Source organism: Myxocyprinus asiaticus, chromosome 8 (assembly GCF_019703515.2).
Source record: "Myxocyprinus asiaticus isolate MX2 ecotype Aquarium Trade chromosome 8, UBuf_Myxa_2, whole genome shotgun sequence".
Taxonomy (NCBI): Eukaryota; Metazoa; Chordata; class Actinopteri; order Cypriniformes; family Catostomidae; genus Myxocyprinus; species Myxocyprinus asiaticus.
In genome coordinates, this window is record NC_059351.1 from 48616881 (window position 1) to 48635761 (window position 18881).

General features: G+C 35.3%; 2 protein-coding genes across 2 annotated transcripts in view; one reads left to right on the forward strand and one right to left on the reverse strand.

Moving 5' to 3' along the window:
* Nucleotides 1–1638: 1638 nt before the first annotated feature.
* Nucleotides 1639–8673, forward strand: LOC127445129 (arginine-hydroxylase NDUFAF5, mitochondrial-like). Its single transcript, XM_051704938.1, has 11 exons — nucleotides 1639–2247; nucleotides 2327–2367; nucleotides 3303–3366; nucleotides 3712–3759; nucleotides 4391–4494; nucleotides 5117–5156; nucleotides 5262–5459; nucleotides 7579–7639; nucleotides 7736–7819; nucleotides 8231–8313; nucleotides 8404–8673. The coding sequence occupies exons 1-11, from the start codon at nucleotides 2050–2052 to the stop codon at nucleotides 8503–8505; spliced, it is 1023 nt and encodes a 340-aa protein (XP_051560898.1). The 5' UTR covers nucleotides 1639–2049; the 3' UTR covers nucleotides 8506–8673.
* Nucleotides 8674–8808: 135 nt separating this feature from the next.
* The window catches only part of LOC127445128 (kinesin-like protein KIF16B), a 37028-nt gene continuing 26955 nt past the window's right edge, over nucleotides 8809–18881 (reverse strand). Inside the window, exons 24-31 of the mRNA XM_051704937.1 lie at nucleotides 18388–18546; nucleotides 17693–17789; nucleotides 15254–15301; nucleotides 14539–14583; nucleotides 14324–14446; nucleotides 14142–14231; nucleotides 12086–12169; nucleotides 8809–11958 (exon numbers count right to left, since the gene is read on the reverse strand). Of these exons, the coding sequence (XP_051560897.1) occupies nucleotides 11797–11958; nucleotides 12086–12169; nucleotides 14142–14231; nucleotides 14324–14446; nucleotides 14539–14583; nucleotides 15254–15301; nucleotides 17693–17789; nucleotides 18388–18546 (808 nt within the window). The 3' untranslated portion in view covers nucleotides 8809–11796. The remainder of the gene's footprint in view (nucleotides 11959–12085; nucleotides 12170–14141; nucleotides 14232–14323; nucleotides 14447–14538; nucleotides 14584–15253; nucleotides 15302–17692; nucleotides 17790–18387; nucleotides 18547–18881) is intronic.

Here is an 18881-nt window from a genome sequence, read left to right on the forward strand (position 1 = left end):
CACTGGCTCTACTGTCAAAATTACAGCACTGAAAACAACGAGGTATTGACGACAAAATCAAACAGACTACAAATAAGGACCTTTATTTGTAAATGTTGCGACACTCATAGTTCTCGTGAGATTTACACCACAGCTCCACACGTGTTTACCCGTGACGCTCCACTACTTCCGTGTCCATTTTGCAACTCCGCCCTCTTTTCCTACGGCAGGCCAAAGAGCCTAAAAGACACCAGACGCTAACGTTTTCGCTTTTTATCAGCTGTTTACATTCTGTGTGTTCAAGCTCCAGTCACTTTCTTAACCCTTGTGCGATCTTCGGGACATTTTTGTCTTTTCGATCATTTTGGCTGTGTTAAACAACTGCATACATTTTGCCAAAGGTGTGTATTTTTGCGGGAATTTTTATATTTCAACGTCAGTTCCTATAATACATCTATAATACACTGTGGACACAAAATACTTACACTCAGGACCTTAAGGACAAAAATGTCCCCATTGAAACCCATTTAAAATGTAAAATTTGATCCTGGTGCCATTAAAGCATAAAATCATGAATTCTATGATATTATGCTTTCATTCAGGAACCCTGGCTTCAAAATTAAAAACATTTATATTTTCCACCAGATGGCACCATTTTTCTCATGTTTAGCCTATGGAGCAAATACATGCTTTTTTCCTATTTTCTGTTTGCTGTATTATAGAGCACTGCAGGCCAGTTGAATAAATGATGCAGCTAAACTTGTGTGTGTGTGTTGGTATGGATGTATTAAATTATTATTAAAATTATTAATTATTATTATGTCAGAGTGTGTTTTGTATGTGTGTATTGAGAAATTTGTGTGTGTGTGTGTAAAAAACAACAGTGTAAACAAACTGGCATTTGAAGGGTTAAAATCCTAAAAATGAATGAATATTTGGTAGTTATGATCAGGACTGATGTTGGTTAAAAAATCTAAGTCAGTGAAAGTGGAAAATAATATTAATATATAATATTTTTCTGGCAGTTTTGACGTGGATATTTTTGTCCTCTAAGGACCTCTGAGTAACTTTTTTAAATTGAAGCACAAGGCTTAAGTGGTTAACTGATCTTCAGTTTATTTATTTTTTAATCACAAAATCATGTGACAACGACTCTATTATTGCTAATTTTCCTATATTTTCAATTTTCCTATTGCTCGTCATCATTATTTTCTCTTTTTTTAACCTGCATTTTAGGATCGGTTACCTCTGGATTTTCTAATGGGTTTTTATAATGGCCGTTTTGGATTTATGAATAAAATAAGGTCTGTGGTAAACATTACTTGTCTTAAAGATACTTGGAAGTTTTGGTCTACATCATAAATAACACACAGACATTCCCCAAACATGAATTTTGAAGCTGTCGTGTGTTTTAAAAATGTTGCTAACAAGTTGCTAAATAAGGACTACAAATGTTTCCTGTTTCATCAGGCATGTCCACTCGCATGCTTGTGGTAGTTGTAGTTCTTATTTAGCAACCTGTTAGCAACATACTTTTTAAAAAAAAAACACACACAGCAACTTCAAAATGCACATTTGAGTTTTGACTGTGTCCAATTTATGTTCTAGAACAAAACGTCAGTGTCAACGTATCTTCAAGTAATGTTTACACAGACCTTATTTTACTCACAAATTCATAAGTCATTATAAAAACCCATAAAGGGAAATACAGTTGGAACCCGGTGAATTAGCCTTCTGTGTTCGCCTACAAATTGACATCATGGCTGAACAGCTTTATCTCTCTTTTGTCTTTTCCTAATTTATTTAAGTTGTTTTGCACTATTCTATATGTATACAGTACATTTCGCCAAATGCTTTGATTATGCTCCTAAAGAGTGAACGGCCATTAAACAACAACAACAACAACTTGATGAAACGGAGTCCAGTCCGTGTTCCGGTCTCCAGATCCAGTCCACGTTTTACCTCCGATCTCTCTTTTCTGTGACGCAACAGTACGCTCTATTTTTGGCAATACCCCGAAGAAATGTGTTTGAAAGTGTCCTGTGTTCTTTTAGAAATGATGTATAAAGCATGAATAACATGTTCAACACAAGAATGTGTCTGAAAAGCGTCCGATGTCTGCAGTCTTTGTCCAGGGCGGGATGGAGGCGTCTGTCTTCCAGGCAGGGAGGCGCGATGAACGTGTTTGACAGGAGCATGAAGCGCAAACAGAAAGAATGGGCAGCATCATTACAAGACAGCGACAAATACGATTACCTTAGAGACGAGGTGAGATATGACTTGACTTTCTACATAGTGACTTTGTCTAAAATGAACTGTTTCATGTTCTTTTTTCAATCTGTTTCAGGTGGGGAGCAGGGTGGCAGACAGAGTATATGATGTCTCAAGGTCACTGACTGTTCAACTGTTTTATAGCATTCTCTTGTATGTGCACTCTTAAAGGAACAGTTCACCCAGAAATGACAATTCTGACATTGTTTACTTCGATTCATTCCAAAACCGATTGAGGTTGTTTATTACGTAGAACACTAAAGGACATGTTTTTAAAGAATATTTAGGGGCTGTTCACACTAAACGCGTTTTTGCATGCATCCGTGCAGTTTTTAATCTAGATGGATGTATTTGACCGTTGTGTTGCATCTAGCTGTTTTTTTTATTTTATTTTTTATTAAATGCATACATTTTTTTACGGCATGTCAAATTTAATTGAACTTTTAAAAACGTGTCCCACGACATGAGTTCTGCACTTTTTGTTGGACTGTGTCTAGCTTTTTTTTTTTTTTTTTTTTGCAAGAACGCATTTGCTCTGACCGGACCTTTACGCAGCTCTTTTCGAAGTGACCACGGTTGTCAAACTCCGGGAAGGACAAAATAGCACCAGAAATATGTCATAATAGTAGTCCATATTGCTTGTGAACTATATTCCAAGTCTTTTGGAGCCATACGATAGCTTTGTATGAGAAACGGATTGAAATTTAGGTCGTTTCTTACTAAAAATCTTCTGATATGCCACAGCTCTCAAATCTTTAAAGACTTGAAATATATGACACAAGTCGTATGGACTACTTTTATGGTGTTTTTCTTTCTTTTTTTTTTTTTTTTTTTACGTTTTAGGGTTCAACAGAACCAGTCCCCATTCACTGTCATTGTATGCAAAACAGCGGCTCGGGCATTCTGCCTAAAGGAATGTTTCATGGAAGAAAGTCATATGGGTTTGGAATAACATGAGGGGAAATGATGACATCATTTTCATTTTTGGTTGAACTATCCCTTTAAGTTTCCCGTAAACATTAAGAATCATGATCTTGTAAATGCAATTGCAGGACATTCCCTTTGGCTCTAGACGTAGGCTGTGGGAAGAGTCACATTGCAGAGCATTTGAGTAAGGTAGAACTGTTCTTAAAGTTACAGTGAATTGCACTTGTTTTTATAATTTTTTACATTTTAAACAGGTATGGTTTTTCTTTCTTCTGTAGAGTCCAAAAGGTGATATCATGAAGAATGTTCATTCTGGTCTTTTCCATATAATGAAAGTGAATGGGGACTGGGGCTGTGGATTTGTATGGGGAATATTCATAAACACAAACCAGATTTGAGACTTTACTACTTTTACGGTGCTTTTTGTCCTTTTCTGGTCACTATAAGTTTTTGTTGGATGGCAAAGAGCAGTGTGAACATTCTGCTAAACATCTCCTTTTGTTTGATATGACAGTGATTTTTCTCTCTTCTCAGGACATTGTTGGACGTCTCTTCTTAACAGACATCTCCGACTCTTGTCTGGTAAGAGACACACAGAGCAATAGCTTTTATTCTTGTGCAGCATACTGTATAATTACACTTTTACGATTCAGATCAGCGGCTGGATTCACAAAACATTCTTAACGAATTTAAAATTCTTTTAAACTAGTTTTCTTCTTATTTTCTAAATTAAGAAAAATGTAAGAATATTTTGTATTATTTGTATTTTGAATTATTGTATATTATGAGTTGTATTCCCAAAAAGACTTCTTAAAGGAATATTCCGGGGACAATTCAAGTTAAGCTTAGTTGAAAACATTTGTGGCATAATGTTTATTACCCCCCCCCCCCCAAAAAAAAAAAAAAAAAAATATATATATATATATATATATATATATATATATATATATATATATTTATTATTTTTATTTTTTTTTTGCCTTTTCTTAAAAAAACAAGCAAAACAAAAATCAAGGTTACATGGAGGCATTTACAATGGAAGTGAATGGGGACAATTTATGGCACCAACAATTAACTTCCATTATAACTGTCACACTGTAACCCAGATTTATTAATCTTTTTCTTTAGAAGATATTTGTGAATCCGGCCCTAGAAACTCAAATTCGCATCCACCTTCTTTTCCTCTTGTACTACTTACCTTCTTTTTCTTCAGAGGAAGACACGGGAGTGTGAAATTCCTGCTCACTGTGTTTTGGCAGATGGGGAGTTCCTGCCCTTTAAAGAAAACACATTTGACCTGGTGCTCAGCAGCCTGAGGTACTGTACCACCTAGGGCTGGGTGGGATAATGGTGTATATATATAGCGCAAAGCTTTAAATGTGTCAACCGGTAGAGATTTTGCTATACAATTTATACTGCGGTAGATATATTTGTCCGGTTATCAATGGGCAGAACTTCTTTATGTTACTTACACATGAGAGCCATGAAGAAACACGAAGAAATGTGACAATTAAAAGCGGGGCGTGTCCCAAACAAATCACGACAAGGAAGAATTTAATTTAAGGTGTAAGGTGAACATGGAATGTTCCTTTAATATAGTGTATTACTAATATAGTATACTGTAAATTCTGTATAATACAAAATAATCTAATGAGATGAAGTAACTTTCATTTGTGAAATATTTAATTCACTAGTTTATTCAAACAGACAAAACCACATGGATGTTTTAATGATAAAATCTGTTGAATTTCCAGTAAAAAATACATTAAGTGTATTGTAAAATACTGTGTACAGTTACCATAATATAAAATTACTCATACTGTTATATAAGACTTTGTTTAAATTGCCGACTCCTAGTATTGCCCTATTTCATGATGCCCTACTTTATATGAAATTACAGGATGGGTTGTCATTAATAAACCCATTTCTGTGTCCTCAGTCTGCACTGGATCAACGATCTTCCTGGAGCTTTGAGACAGGTATGAGGAGGAGTAACTGCTGATGAGTTTTTATGGGACAGTACAAATGCCTGATAATCTGACTGTGCTCAACCTAAACCAAAATCCTTCTCTTTTGTCATTCAGATCCACCAGGTGTTGAAGCCGGATGGCGTGTTTATTGGAGCAATGGTTGGCGGTGAGACGCTCTATGAGTTGCGGTGTTCTCTACAATTAGCTGAGCTTGAAAGGGAGGGAGGATTTGCCCCTCATATCTCACCATACACAGCTGTCACTGACCTGGGGAACCTACTGGGCCAGGCCGGCTTCAACATGCTCACTGTGGTAAGTGGACGACAGCTCTTTTCTGCTTTGAATCGAGCACAGTCTTTACAGATTTCTAGAATTGTGGGTGGTTTGGTTTGAAATTTTTTAGTTGTGGTCTGCTTAGAGGTGGGCGGTATGACCCGATGGATGTCGGCTGCCGATATTTATCGACCATATTAAAACTGTCCGCAAATCGGTTACAAACGCCGATAAGAAAAACCAATGGTTTATTTATAATTAATGAGGAACACACTTTGTAAAGACTGTAAATTGAAATGCACAATACAGAAGTAATAATAGCCACAATAATTAAAAGGGTTGGCACTCCTAAGAACATGTAGTATTTAAATGTTACTCTTTCTCGTTCTCACGTTAATGCAAAAAAAAACCTCCATAAACGGACGTGACGGTTGTGAAAGCAGCACTTACCTATAGGCTACATCAAGAGGGAAACCATCCAAAATGCTTTGAACCCAGCAAACTTTGACTTCTGAGACAGCGGTGTAATATCCATTAATGCTGCATGATTGATTGTATTAAGATTGAAATAGCAATTTGGCCTTGCGTGATTACTAAAGCTTTGTATATTTTTCTTATCTGTTTATCTTGAATTTCTTTCATTGTGGCTGTCTTTAAAATTTTTGCCTTTCATGTGTTCAGTAGATCCAATCCATGTTTAATGGATATTTATTGCTTAAACAGTAAAAAAGCTTTTGTGCCGCTTTGTACATTTTAAAGCATAATTCCATAGTAAAACAGTGATCTGATGACAAAATAAAATAAGTGGCAAAATATCGGTATCGGCCGATAGTTCTTATTTGTTAAAATCGGTATTGGTCAAACATTTTCATATAAGTGTATCCTTACCAAAATCTTTTATCATAGTATTAGTAATTTTATATTACGTTAGCAATGTATATCGTGATTATTTTTTGCAGGTAATTCAACAAAAAGTGGCTTATAAAGAGTGTTAAACTCATCTGCACTGTTAATGACGAAAATGTTTGTTGACGATGTTTTTTTTTTATTTTGTCGACATTACAGTATTCATTATATGCTATTATTTCTGGAGTCTAGCTTTTCTTATGTTGTTTGATCTTACATATTAAACATATGAATCTTTAATATGTTTGATACTGGTATAAATATTTGTAAGTAGTTAAAACATTTTTCAAAATATTTGAATATTTGGTTAAAGTTTGGCCTGTTCCAGTTTGATACATGTTTTTTTCATTTTGCAGATTATTATTAAATAAATAAAACTGACTAAAATGAACGAATATGAATAAATATTAAATAAATTTTAAAAAAGAAAACAATTATGATTTTTTTATTTTTATTACACTGTTTATATATTATATAACCATGTAGTAATACCTATTTTTGGGATAGTATAGTCAAATAAACTTTTATTTAGATTTGATTCAATTCTGTTTCATTTTAATATTTATTGTTATAACATCCAATTTGCTTACATATGAAAGTAATTCTCTCTCAGCTTATGCTGTAAATTACACAGGGAATCTTCTAACTTGCTACATTACAAAAATATTAACTTTAAAAATTAAGATTAACAAGATAGACCAACCTGTGCAGTTCAATTGCATTATATTTAACAGATATAATAATTAACACAACCAAAACTGAAATAAACTTGAAAGATAAAAAGATCAATCTTGTGATTTTAAGAATTGATATCGGGATTGTTCAAATGAAGATCAAGATTAATCAGAAAATCAATATTTGTACCTAGCCCTAGTAAATATATCCTGCCCACTAATAGCAGCAGAAATATTTTTACCACATTTTAAATGTTGTGACATCTTTGATTGGTGGATATCTCTACAGGATTATGGGTAGTGTAGTCCTTTTTAAGATGGGAATTAAGCAGTCAAACAAAGCAAACTTCTACAGCATATCATTGCTTAATCTCAGAGCTCATCCTAGGTCTGTTGAGATAGCTAAAATGTCTCTATGGAATGAGAAGTTAATGGGATTTAATGGGATACCAACCTTAGTTTATTTATTTTTTTGGTGAATCTATTTACATCTGAGCTTTTAGATTACAATTTGATTTGTATTGTGTGTGCTTAAATTAGGGCTCATTATTGATTTGTTTAAATTCTCTCTAATCCAGGACATTGATGAAGTCCAGGTCCATTATCCTGGTATGCTAGAAGTCATGAGTGATTTAAAAGGTAAATTAGGTGTCTTATAAATGTTGTTTCTCAGCATGTTTTAAATGGAATGACGACGCATTTACAATCATTTCGTGTTCTCTGCATGCACTTCAGGTATGGGTGAAAGCAACTGTGCATGGAACAGAAAATCACTCTTGCACAGAGATACCATACTGGCGGCAGCTGCCATTTATAAAGGTAAACCTGCAAACTGCACAAAACACAGTTTAATCTTAATTAGCTGTAACGCATTCCAGTTCTTCTCAAATCAACCTGTATTTCCGTTAAATGCTCATTATAAAACGGATAGTTTCAGTCCTAGATGCTCATGTCAATATGTTGAAGTGTTGAAAAGATCTGGTCTCAAGGTCAAATCTGGGGAAGATTCGATGAAAGCTGTAGGATGAGTTCGAGTCTAAATTGTGTCCTTGACATGTACAGTATTATGTAGTTCCAGGTCCGTTATATGAATATAGTGACTGTATTTACCATGTAGCATAGCATGTTGTACCGTATGACTTAATTGAAATGTACAATTAAGTGTGTTCTTTTTACTGAGACTAATGATCTTTGAATTTGTGGAATCCTATTTAATATTGCTTTTTATAGAGATGTACGGCAGTGAAGATGGATCAGTTCCAGCCACATTTCAGATCCTCTATATGATTGGCTGGAAGCCTCATGAGTCTCAGGTCTGTTGCATTTCATTCACTATGATTCATTCCATTCTGACCAATCTCATTCCTCCAACATTTGACTTACTGTTACTGTTAAATTCACAGGCAAAACCAGCAAGTAGAGGTTCTGCAAATGTCTCGTTTGCCGATTTGTCAAAAATAGAAAAACTTCAGACTGATCACCAGAAAATCAATGAGAAGTCATAGGACGAAAAGATGTGTTTATCCCTCAAATCGACCCATCATGGACTCTTTATGATCTGCTTCACTTAAATGTACATGATTACACTGAAATGTTGCATCAACATACTGATTTTTTTATTTGTATCTGACAAATGTACACACATATAAATAAACTATGACTTGAGTGCTAAACAGCTGATTGTGTTGTTTTCTTAAAAATAAAATGTAATTTTCGATAATCAACAACAAACAACAGTTTCTTAAATCATAATCTTTCTGATGAATCATTACTTTCCGTTTCAGAAATAAAAGAAGAAATGAAGGGGGCCTGGGTAGCTCAGCAAGTTAAGACGCTGACTACCACACCTGGAGTCACGAGTTCGAATCCAGGGCGTGCTGAGTGACTCCAGTCAGGCTTCCTAAGCAACCAACTGGCCCGGTTGCTAGGGTGGGTAGAGTCATGTTGGGTTAGCCTCCACGTGGTCGCTATAATGTGGTTCTCGCTCTCAGTGGGGTGCGTGGTGAGTTGTGCATGGATGCCGTGGAGAATAGCGTGAAGCCTCCACACGCACTAGGTCTCCGTGGTAACACGCTCAACAAGCCACGTGATAAGATGCGCAGATTGACGGTCTCAGACACGGAGGCAGCTGAGATTCGTCCTCCGCCATCCGGATTGAGGCGAGTCACTACGCCACCACGAGGACTTAGAGCGCATTGGGAATTGGGCATTCCAAATTGGGGAGAAATGGTCAAATATTGACAAGAAAAATACACAAAATCCCTCATTGCCCTTAATTTATTTCATTTTATAATTCTACATTTTACATTAATAGCATATTAGTTATTGCTGTGCAATCTAAACTAGAGAATCGAGAAATTTCACTGACCACTTGGTATCGTGACAAACCTAGCAGTTGTGTTTAGTTTTATTTTTGCTTCTTTCATTCTGATATCACCCATTGAAAACCTTGCATGTTGTTGATGGAACAACAGTTTACGTAAAACTATTTTATATTTGTAAGAATTATTTTCAATATTGACAAAACTATGTTGTTTCTCAAAAAAGTCATCCATTTGCAAATCCGGCATTGCTAGTTTTGATTCTCAACAGCCGACAGAAAATAACGAAAGCACTTCTTGATTTCTGAAATACTAACGTTGTAGCATGAATGAATCTATGAATCAAAATACCTGATTACCTTAGTAGTTAACATGTCTGGAACTATATTTTCAAGCAAGGATGGTGCTTAATGCATCTAGTATGAGTATGAGAGTAGTGCGCTATTTAATTATTTTTGCCATGTATGGCTAAAATAGAAATAGTAGTATGTAATGGGGCCAATTGGGTAAACGTTAAAATAACAGTTTCAAAAGTCACCCATGTGACTCTACCCTCCCTAGCCACAAGATGTAAACAATATGCGTGTTAACATGATTTTAATGTGATAAAACAGCGTACTTACCTTTTCTGTTTAAAGTTGTCCAATTTTACAACTTTGTTGCCATGACGACGTAATGCCATAAATCCTAAAACCACCATAAAAACGATTTAAACAACTTCACAGCTCAAATAATACACAAGTGTTAAATATATAATTAATAAATATTACATTATAATTTATATAAATTATATTCATAATTCTGCTTTTAAACACTCCAAATATTGGCCCCATTCACTTCCATAAGTGCCTCACTGTAACCTCGATTTTTGCCTCTCTTTTCTTTTTTTTTTTTAAGAAAAGTTGAGAAAAATCAAAATAATTTTTTGTGGTAATCAACATCATGCCACAAATGTTGTCGATTCAGCTTAACCCAGAATATTGCTTTAAATGTACATTACACTGAAATGATGCATCAGTTTGTGTCTAATAAATGTACACAAATATAAATAAACCATATTAATTTAATACAGTGCTAAACAGCTGATTGTGTTATTTTCTTAAAACTGAAATGTAGACATGCTATCAACTATAAAACAACAATTATTCACATCATTATGTTCCCCACAAATCATTACATTCATTTTCAGAAATAAAAGAGGAAATGAAAATAGCTCATCTTTTAAAAATGTATACATCTTACTATCTGTACTCTTAAGTATTGGAAAAAAATAAAATATATATATATATACTGAAGGAAAACCCTTGAAATGTTTGTTATCGGGGAAAAAAAAATGTCTAATAGCACAACAATCCCTTTTCTCCTAACAGCTCTTAACAGTTGTGTTAAATGGGAAGAAGCTCTTCTGCACAGATCAACAGGGTACAATACATTTACCTGTACATTCTGCATATACATATGGCTTTATAGTGCTAAATATTAGATTAATCATTTTCAAGGGACAAATTTACCTGTCACTACAGTATATTCTCCTGAAAAAGCCCTTTAACGGTGTCCGCTAGAGTATAAAGGACAAACAATAGAGGTGAAATGTAAATCAAAAGTTTTTGTTGTTTCTGGAAGACATTAGCTAACAGTATATGTGCCAATACAGTTTATCATTGTGAGCGTCGACCTCCTAATGGTTACAAAATGGAAATCTGCACAATTTTAGCCTGAGTATCGTGGATAATAGAACAATTTTGCAATAGTTCACCCAAACATTTTTTATTTTAATGGTCCATATGATGTATATTCCAAGTCTTCTGAAGCCATACGATAGATTAATTATTCATTTTTGGGTGAACTATTCCTCTAACTAGGAGTATGTTAAGCGAGGTGCAAGTATAAATAATTTACCGCACATAGCAAATGCCGATTTATGATTGGGACACATCAAAAACAAATTTACCAATCACCTTGTCAGAGCTTTGAATCCAGAGGAAAGAAGTGGCGATTCATCATATGGAGCAACTTAAAAGAGATGAACATGGACAAAACTCTACTAGCAGCTACAGGACCTCCTGTCTGATGGTGGTTTCCACTGTAACAGGCTCTATGGTCCTCAATGTAAACACAAGATGTTTAGCAGGTTATGGCAACCACCTGCCATCAAATGAAGTCCATATTACTCATTCAATGAAACAATTTAAAGCTCAGCTACTGCCTACAAGGCACTGAAAAACTATTTACATCTTCTTTTTCATTTATCTTATGCTCATACATATCACTAGATCTTTCCTGAGTGTGTTCATAAGTGTGAAACCTATCAAGAACATATTCAAAGTCATATTATGGACATGCTTTAGTGAGATTCACCTGTCTGTAAGTGAATCCGTTTGTATTTATGTGAATATATCAGAGAGCTTCATAAAGTCAATGAGAGTGTGTGTGTGTGTGTGTGTGTGTGTGTTTTTATTGGAGTTTGTATGCATGTCAGCCTGTTCCGTGGCTGCTGTAGTCAAACACTCCCTTCTTGAAGAACGGAGAGATGTCACACACAGCGTGTTTGGAGAGGTGTAATCCACACTTGTCTGTTCTCAGAGGAGAAGAGGAAGAGGATGACAGCATCACATGGAAGAAGTTCCGCAGGTATTGCTGGGAAAAGACAAAGACATCAGCACATCATATGAGCAAAAACTCCTGTATTTTCTGTAACTTCCTCATTCAGGTGTGAATCGTAGTAAACCTCACTGCTGATCACTGTTGGATTTGTTGAATTTACCTCCAACTGATTCCGTCGTTCTGCAATCATTCTCTCATCTCTGTTTCCAAAAATCTTTTTGGGAGGGAAATCTAAAGCTGCGAGCTAGAGAAAGACATCCAAGAATATAAAGATCTAATATGCCATAGTTGAGTGAATATACAAAAAAATGTGTAGGTCATATTTTAACCTAAAATCAAAATCAAAAGGAAAAATAAAAATCTATTTTGCATAAAGAAAATTAAGCCTGTTCTTAGGATCATTAATCATTTTTTATACAACAAATCCTACCATGATGTGTAAATATTTTACAATTTAAATAATATAATTTTTTTTCGGCAATGAGAGATTGGTTTTTTTTTACATTACGGTAATAAGATTTGTGGGGGTGCTTAATTATCATGAAAATAATGTGACAATGCAAAAACTTTTTAATGGTTTTACAAGTGTTTCTTTTTTTTTTTTTAAGCAAAATTATTCCTCAAAAGTATTTCTCATTTCATTCTTTTGATTTTGTTGTACAATTAATACAAAAATGTGTAAATATGAGTTTCTCAAATCACAATTTTTGTCACTGGGTCATACAGCAAATGTCACAACTATGAAATTTGGCTAACAATTAATTGTCATACAAATAATTGTGATTATGATGATTGTCACGCAAATTGTAATGCTTCATGAGGTGTATGTGTTCTTCATACACATACAAGAAGTCATTTATTTATTTATTTAATTTTTTCCTCCACAATTTGGAATGCCCAATTCCCAATGCGCTCTAAGTCCTCACGGTGGTGTAGTGACTCGCCTCAGTCCGGGTGGCGGAGGACGTATCTCCATTGCCTCCGTGTCTCAGACCGTCAATCCGCGCATTTTATCATGTGGCTTGTTGAGCACGTTACCGCGGAGACCTAGCGCGTGTGGAGGCCCACGCTATTCTCCGCGGCATCCACGCACAACTCACCACGAGCCCCACCGAGAGCGAGAAGCACACACTATAGCAACCACGAGGAGGTTACCCCATGTGACTCTACCCTCCCTAGCAACCGGGCCAATTTGGTTGCTTAGGAGACCTGGCTGGAGTCCCTCAGCACGCCTTGGGTTTGAACTCACAACTCCAGGGGTGGTAGTCAGCGTTAATACTTGCTGAGCTACCCAGGCCCCCAAGAAGTCATTTACTGATATTTAACTTTAATATAATAAAATAGGGATATATGATTTTCTTTAAGGCTTTAATATTTAAAAATCCTAAAAATAGTCTTGGTCTATTTTACATTGTTTTTGGAACGCAGCCAAACTGAATAGCTATTATATTATATTATAGAGGTAGACCAATATATCGGTTTTACCGATTAATCGGTGCCGATAGTTGCTTTTTGGAATCTGGAAAATCTGTTATCTATCGATTGTTACCGATAGTTTTAGTTTTTATTTTCACATCAATAAGCCTAAATAAGAGTGCCCAGTGTATTTCGGGCTTGTTTATAGTTAAAAGTCCCGCGTTATACACCAAATCTTAACTTTTCTGGTTATTATTGGGATTTTGGTTGCACAATAAACTGCTTTTGGGATTTTATTCATTTTGGAGCCTCAATGTCTGTGCCCTTCATAGTAATGAATGACTAAGACATTTTCAGTCATTCTATAAATCGATTTTAAAAACTATCGGCCGATCAATCGGTTACCGGCCTTTTCCACCACCTTAGTAAAATCCATAATCGGTCAACCTCTATTATATTATATTATGCATGCACCTTTCATGGCATTTCTATACTAGTTTAAAATTCCCTTTTAAGATGGTAAATTGTGACTGGAATTTGAAGTGCACAACAATCACGGTTATCTCAAATAATTGTGGTTAGATCAAATAATTGCGATCAGGTGAGTATTTAATAATCACGACTGGTCTACCAGGTGGTTAAATGAAGGACCCCAGCTAAAAGTGTCTTAATGAATGACCTACGACAACAGTAAATATAGCAACAAAAATACAAATCCAATAAAATGCATCAGCTCAAAGAATCTATACAGAATATGTAATGCAATGTGGGTCATATTCGTACATGAGGACCATATATACCTCTGGATATTTCAGCTTAAGAGATTTGTGCATCTCCCGAAAACGACTGTATCTTCTGAACACTGTCCATGTTTCGTCCAGAACCATGATCTTAAAACACAGGCAAAACTAAAGCTCAATCTCTCTCTGAGACATCTGAGAAATCAGAGACTGCAGTTATTGTGAGCAAAATGCAGACAAACCTTGACTTCAAACTCAAAGTGTTCATCTTTGCCCTGTCCACACAGCATGTAACGTGGTATACTGATCTTCACTGGATCTTTAAGGCTCTCTGGACTCGGATCCAGAGGTATTGACACCAGCCGCTGTGAAAGACATTTACTGACATTCAAGATCAACAGTCATTGATTAGTGTGCCAATTAAATAATATTACACAAACATATCATAGGACCATACCTCGTATTTCTGTTTGCGTGCATCACTGTGTTTTTTATCACTGTCCTGAGAGTGAAATAGAGTTTGTTAGAGACACAAGCTAACTTTAACACACATAACTTTATCTTTTAAAGTGATGTAATTATTTTGATGTTAAAATATTTTCTTGTATCCCAACTTAAGATGCAGAGAAAAGTTCATAAGCTGATTCCCCCAAAAATACCCAATTAAAACATGGCTCTGTTTGTATGAGAATCCCAACCAACCCGATACAGCAACACACCAATGGGGTGAATTCGGGGTGGAGTTATCTGTTTTTCAACCAATGGCAGACAAGTTAAATGTTCGGGAAACCTCTTTGAAAACAGTCTTTTTTTCTTTTCTTTTTTGCAATTTCGTTTGATGATGCTAGTGGTGCAGAAATTACACACTTCACCTTTAACATTCAGAATTACCAGCAGCTCTTTTCAGGGGGCAAGCAAGCAGACATTTGTCTCATCTCAGTAGGAAATAAATCTGATACCACTTGATATACAGTAGAGAGAAAGTTTCATTGCAGTTTAAATCTAGAAGGTAAAATGCATCTACACAAGACAATGGTGAGCAGACTGCATGCTTCTAGAGTAGAAAGCCCAATCTACCGAGATCCGGGACTGTTAGTAATATGCTAATTAATAAGGCTGGATCATGCAAATCACAGTCATCACAGTGCTGATTGGCTGAGGCCTGTGCTTACCTCATCTGTCAATCTAACAGAGCTACCCTCACTGTCCTGTTCCTCCTCCTGTAGGGTTAAACAAATTTCATGTTACCACAAACAATCCTGTGGCTTTAATGCTGCACTTGTGCCCCCTTTTTTTAGTTACATTACAATTATAAAGAATTGTAACAATCCAAAGAGCATGGGGCTTTTACAATCACATGAATAAGTTTTACATTCCTGAAGCTAATGTAAAGACAGTATGACAACATTTGGAACGTATGTAACTTCCGTAATGTGAAAATAATATAGGTACCTGGGTCAGAAATTAAGGGGGGCTCGGGGGAAAAATGACACCAAAAATGCCCTTGTAATAAATTCTTCTGTTATATATTTGTCTTATAACAACAGTTATAGTTCATTATATTCTATTATAGTCCTAGTTATACATTTTATGGCATTAATATGAGTTGGTGTTGATTTAATTCTAAAATTATCTTTGTTTTAATAAATTGATTAAATATCTGTATTTGACAAACAATGCAGTTTGTGTTTTAATTGGTTAGAAACAACATGTCCTCATAAAGGTGAAAAATGCCCCTGAAAATCAAATTCAGGGGCAAATATTGCCCCTTAATGTAAAAGTTCATTCATGACAATTGGTGGAACTAAGCTAGGCAATATACTGAATATTAGCGATATATTCAGTGTTATTATCGTGTAAGAATGAACACTGCAAATAATCACAATGATTTAAATAGGCTTTTTATTTGGCCATTAAGTTAAGCATTAAATCAGTGCGATTAATTGTATAAAAATAATGTGTTAAAAAATAAAATGCAATTAATATATTAGTTCACCCAAAAATGAAAATTCTCTCATCATTTACTCACCCTCATGCCATCCCAGATGTGCACACCTTTCTTTCTTCTGCAGAACACAAAGATTTTTAGAAGTATATCTCAGCTCTGTAGGTCCATACAATGCAAGTGAATGGTGTCCAGAATTCAGAAGATCCAAAAAGGACATAAAGCCAGCAAAAAATAATCCATAAAACTCCAGTGGTTTAATCCATGTCTTCAGAAGTGATATGATAGATGTGGGTGAGAAACATATAAATATTTATGCCTTTTTTAGTATAAATCTCCACCTTTGACCAGCCCGACAAGTAGGTGGCTGAATTTGAAAGTGAAAGTGTAGATTTACAGTAAAAAAGGACTTAAATATTGATCTGTTTCTCACCCACACCCATCACATCGCTTCTAAAGACATGGATTAAACCACTGGAGTCTTATAGATTATTTTTTGCTGGCTTTATGTCCTTTTTGGACCTTCTGAATTCTGGTCACCATTCACATGCATTGTATGGACCAACAGAGCTGAGATATACTTCTAAAAATCTTCATTTGTGCTAATCAGAAGAAAGTAAGTCATGCACATCTGGGATGGCATGAGGGTGAGTAAATGATGAGAGAATTTTCATTTTTGGGTGAACTATTCCTTTAATCATTTCCCCGATTAGGCAAGGATGTTTTTACAAGTCTCAGTCAGCAGGGGGCAGTAAGCACAACTCCAGCTATACATGCAACATGTTGAGCAGAGGATGCGTTTTTGCGTTCAAAAACAGCTGGACAGAGTGCAACTCCAGATGCAAAGGTCTCCAGATGAGTTTCAATCTACGTTTTTATTGACAGTGTCCTAAAAAAGCTGTTTATGACGTGATACAACCAAAATGAGATGCTCCAAAAGCGTCCATCTGACGCAAGTGTATTTGAAGCGTCCTTAGACAAGCCCTTAAAATAAATCTATTTTAAACAGACTGACAAATTCAATTGCAAAATGGGTTACTGTGTTACAGTAATAATATGGAAATAAACAATATATTGCCTTCTAAAGCAACTTTTTGTATTGTCTTTTCAATGCTTTACCAGTCTGGCACAATACTATACAGTATGTACATTTTAATTATCTTAATTTTCATATTTATTATACAGTATATTTAAAATTATAATGATTATATTTTGAATTATTTTTATTTGGGTGCCTTTCTCTGCAAATAATGATTATATGCAATTCATTTGATTGACCACTGATTGTTATATTTTTATACTTATGCTTAATATTTTTATATTTATATACTTAAACACTTTTATTTTAATAGTGTGTCTGGTTTATTTAAACTTCATTAAAATGCTCATAGAGTTAGATTCAATGAGTTGATTTAACAATTAATTTGCATCATCACTCAAAAGTGTTCGTGGAAGAAAGCGTGCCTTTTATCATGTATTAAGATATTTTATTGAAAATGTAAATGGGTAGATATTGCTGTTTATTACTATGCATAGTTACTGTATAATGGTACATATAAATGAAAATCTTGACATGTAAAGGGTAAGCACTTTGTTTTTAGAACATTTTATGTGCATTTAACAAAAATCACCCTTTTAACCCCTTTCAGAACAAACATTTACATACCTGTAGTGAGTCTGAAGACAGTGAGATTGTGTTATTATTCTCTCTATTTAGCAGGTTCAGTCTCCGCTGCACCTCCTCTTCAATATATGCATGTATCCTGAAGGGGATGGGAGCAATTAAAGGAATAGTCACCCAAAGTCACTATTCTGTCATAATTTACTCATCCACGTGTCATTCTGACCCTGTTTACTTTTATTTCTACCTTGAAATACAAAACAAAATGTTAGGCAATAGGTCCAAGTGGCTATTTCCATGCAATGAAAGTGAATGGGAACTGGGGCTGACGAGCTCCAAAAATGACAACAACAAAAAAAGCACCATAAAAGTAGTCCATTTGACTCATGTGATACATCCCAAGTCTTCTGAAGCCATCCAATAGCTTTGAGTGAGGAACAGACCAAAATTCAAATGGATTTGTTACTCGCTGATAATTTTGCCCCAAAGCTCTTGAATCTCATTTATATCCTTGGCGAGTAAAGATGCTTTGTGCCTTTTGTGTAAGTGCAATAAGTCAAATACAGGGTAGAAACAACATGAGGGTGAGTAAATGATGACAAAATGTTAATTTTTGTGTCAACTTTGTTCTAATAAAATCATTATCATCCAGTAAGATCGCATAAACTCTACTATAAATGAAATGTTGCCTGTTGTTTAAGATCATTAAGCAGTCATTTGAAGAGTTCCCCTGTGTGTACCTCTCGTCTCCTATAGATAGTACAGTGGGGAGGGTCTGTATGGGGCTGATGGGTGATTGGTTCACATTGTTCTTTTCTTCGCCACTCATACTTAGACTCCGCCCACCTCCTTCACTCTCACTGATCCTCTGCCTGAGCTGAGCAATCTCTCTCTCCATCCTGATAATATATGGAAAAATCCATAAAGATACGAAATAGAACCTTTCTAGATTCACCACATGCAAAAATTACATGAAAAGGGCCACAAATATAAAAACCCAATGAAATCAAACATTAGTTTAAAAGCATTGAGTCCATGTTTATTAGCTTTGAGGTAAACTATAAGCTAGTGTACTCCTAAAAAGTTGCCAAAAATAACCTTCTTGCAAATTTACAGTCTTTCTATAAAAGACAAGCCATTGATTTGTCCCACCCCAACTCCCTGCTTCAATAGGAAATGACAGGAAAACTCCAACACAGAACAGACAACTGCGCTCATCCAGAAAAAATAGGGA

Coding starts and splice junctions, on each gene's coding strand:
- LOC127445129 (XM_051704938.1), top strand. CDS start 2,050: ATGAATAACATGTTCAACACAAGAATGTGTCTGAAAAGCGTCCGATGT. Junction 3,760..4,390: donor ACATCTCCGACTCTTGTCTG/GTAAGAGACACA, acceptor CTTTTTCTTCAG/AGGAAGACACGGGAGTGTGA. Junction 5,157..5,261: donor TTCCTGGAGCTTTGAGACAG/GTATGAGGAGGA, acceptor TTTGTCATTCAG/ATCCACCAGGTGTTGAAGCC.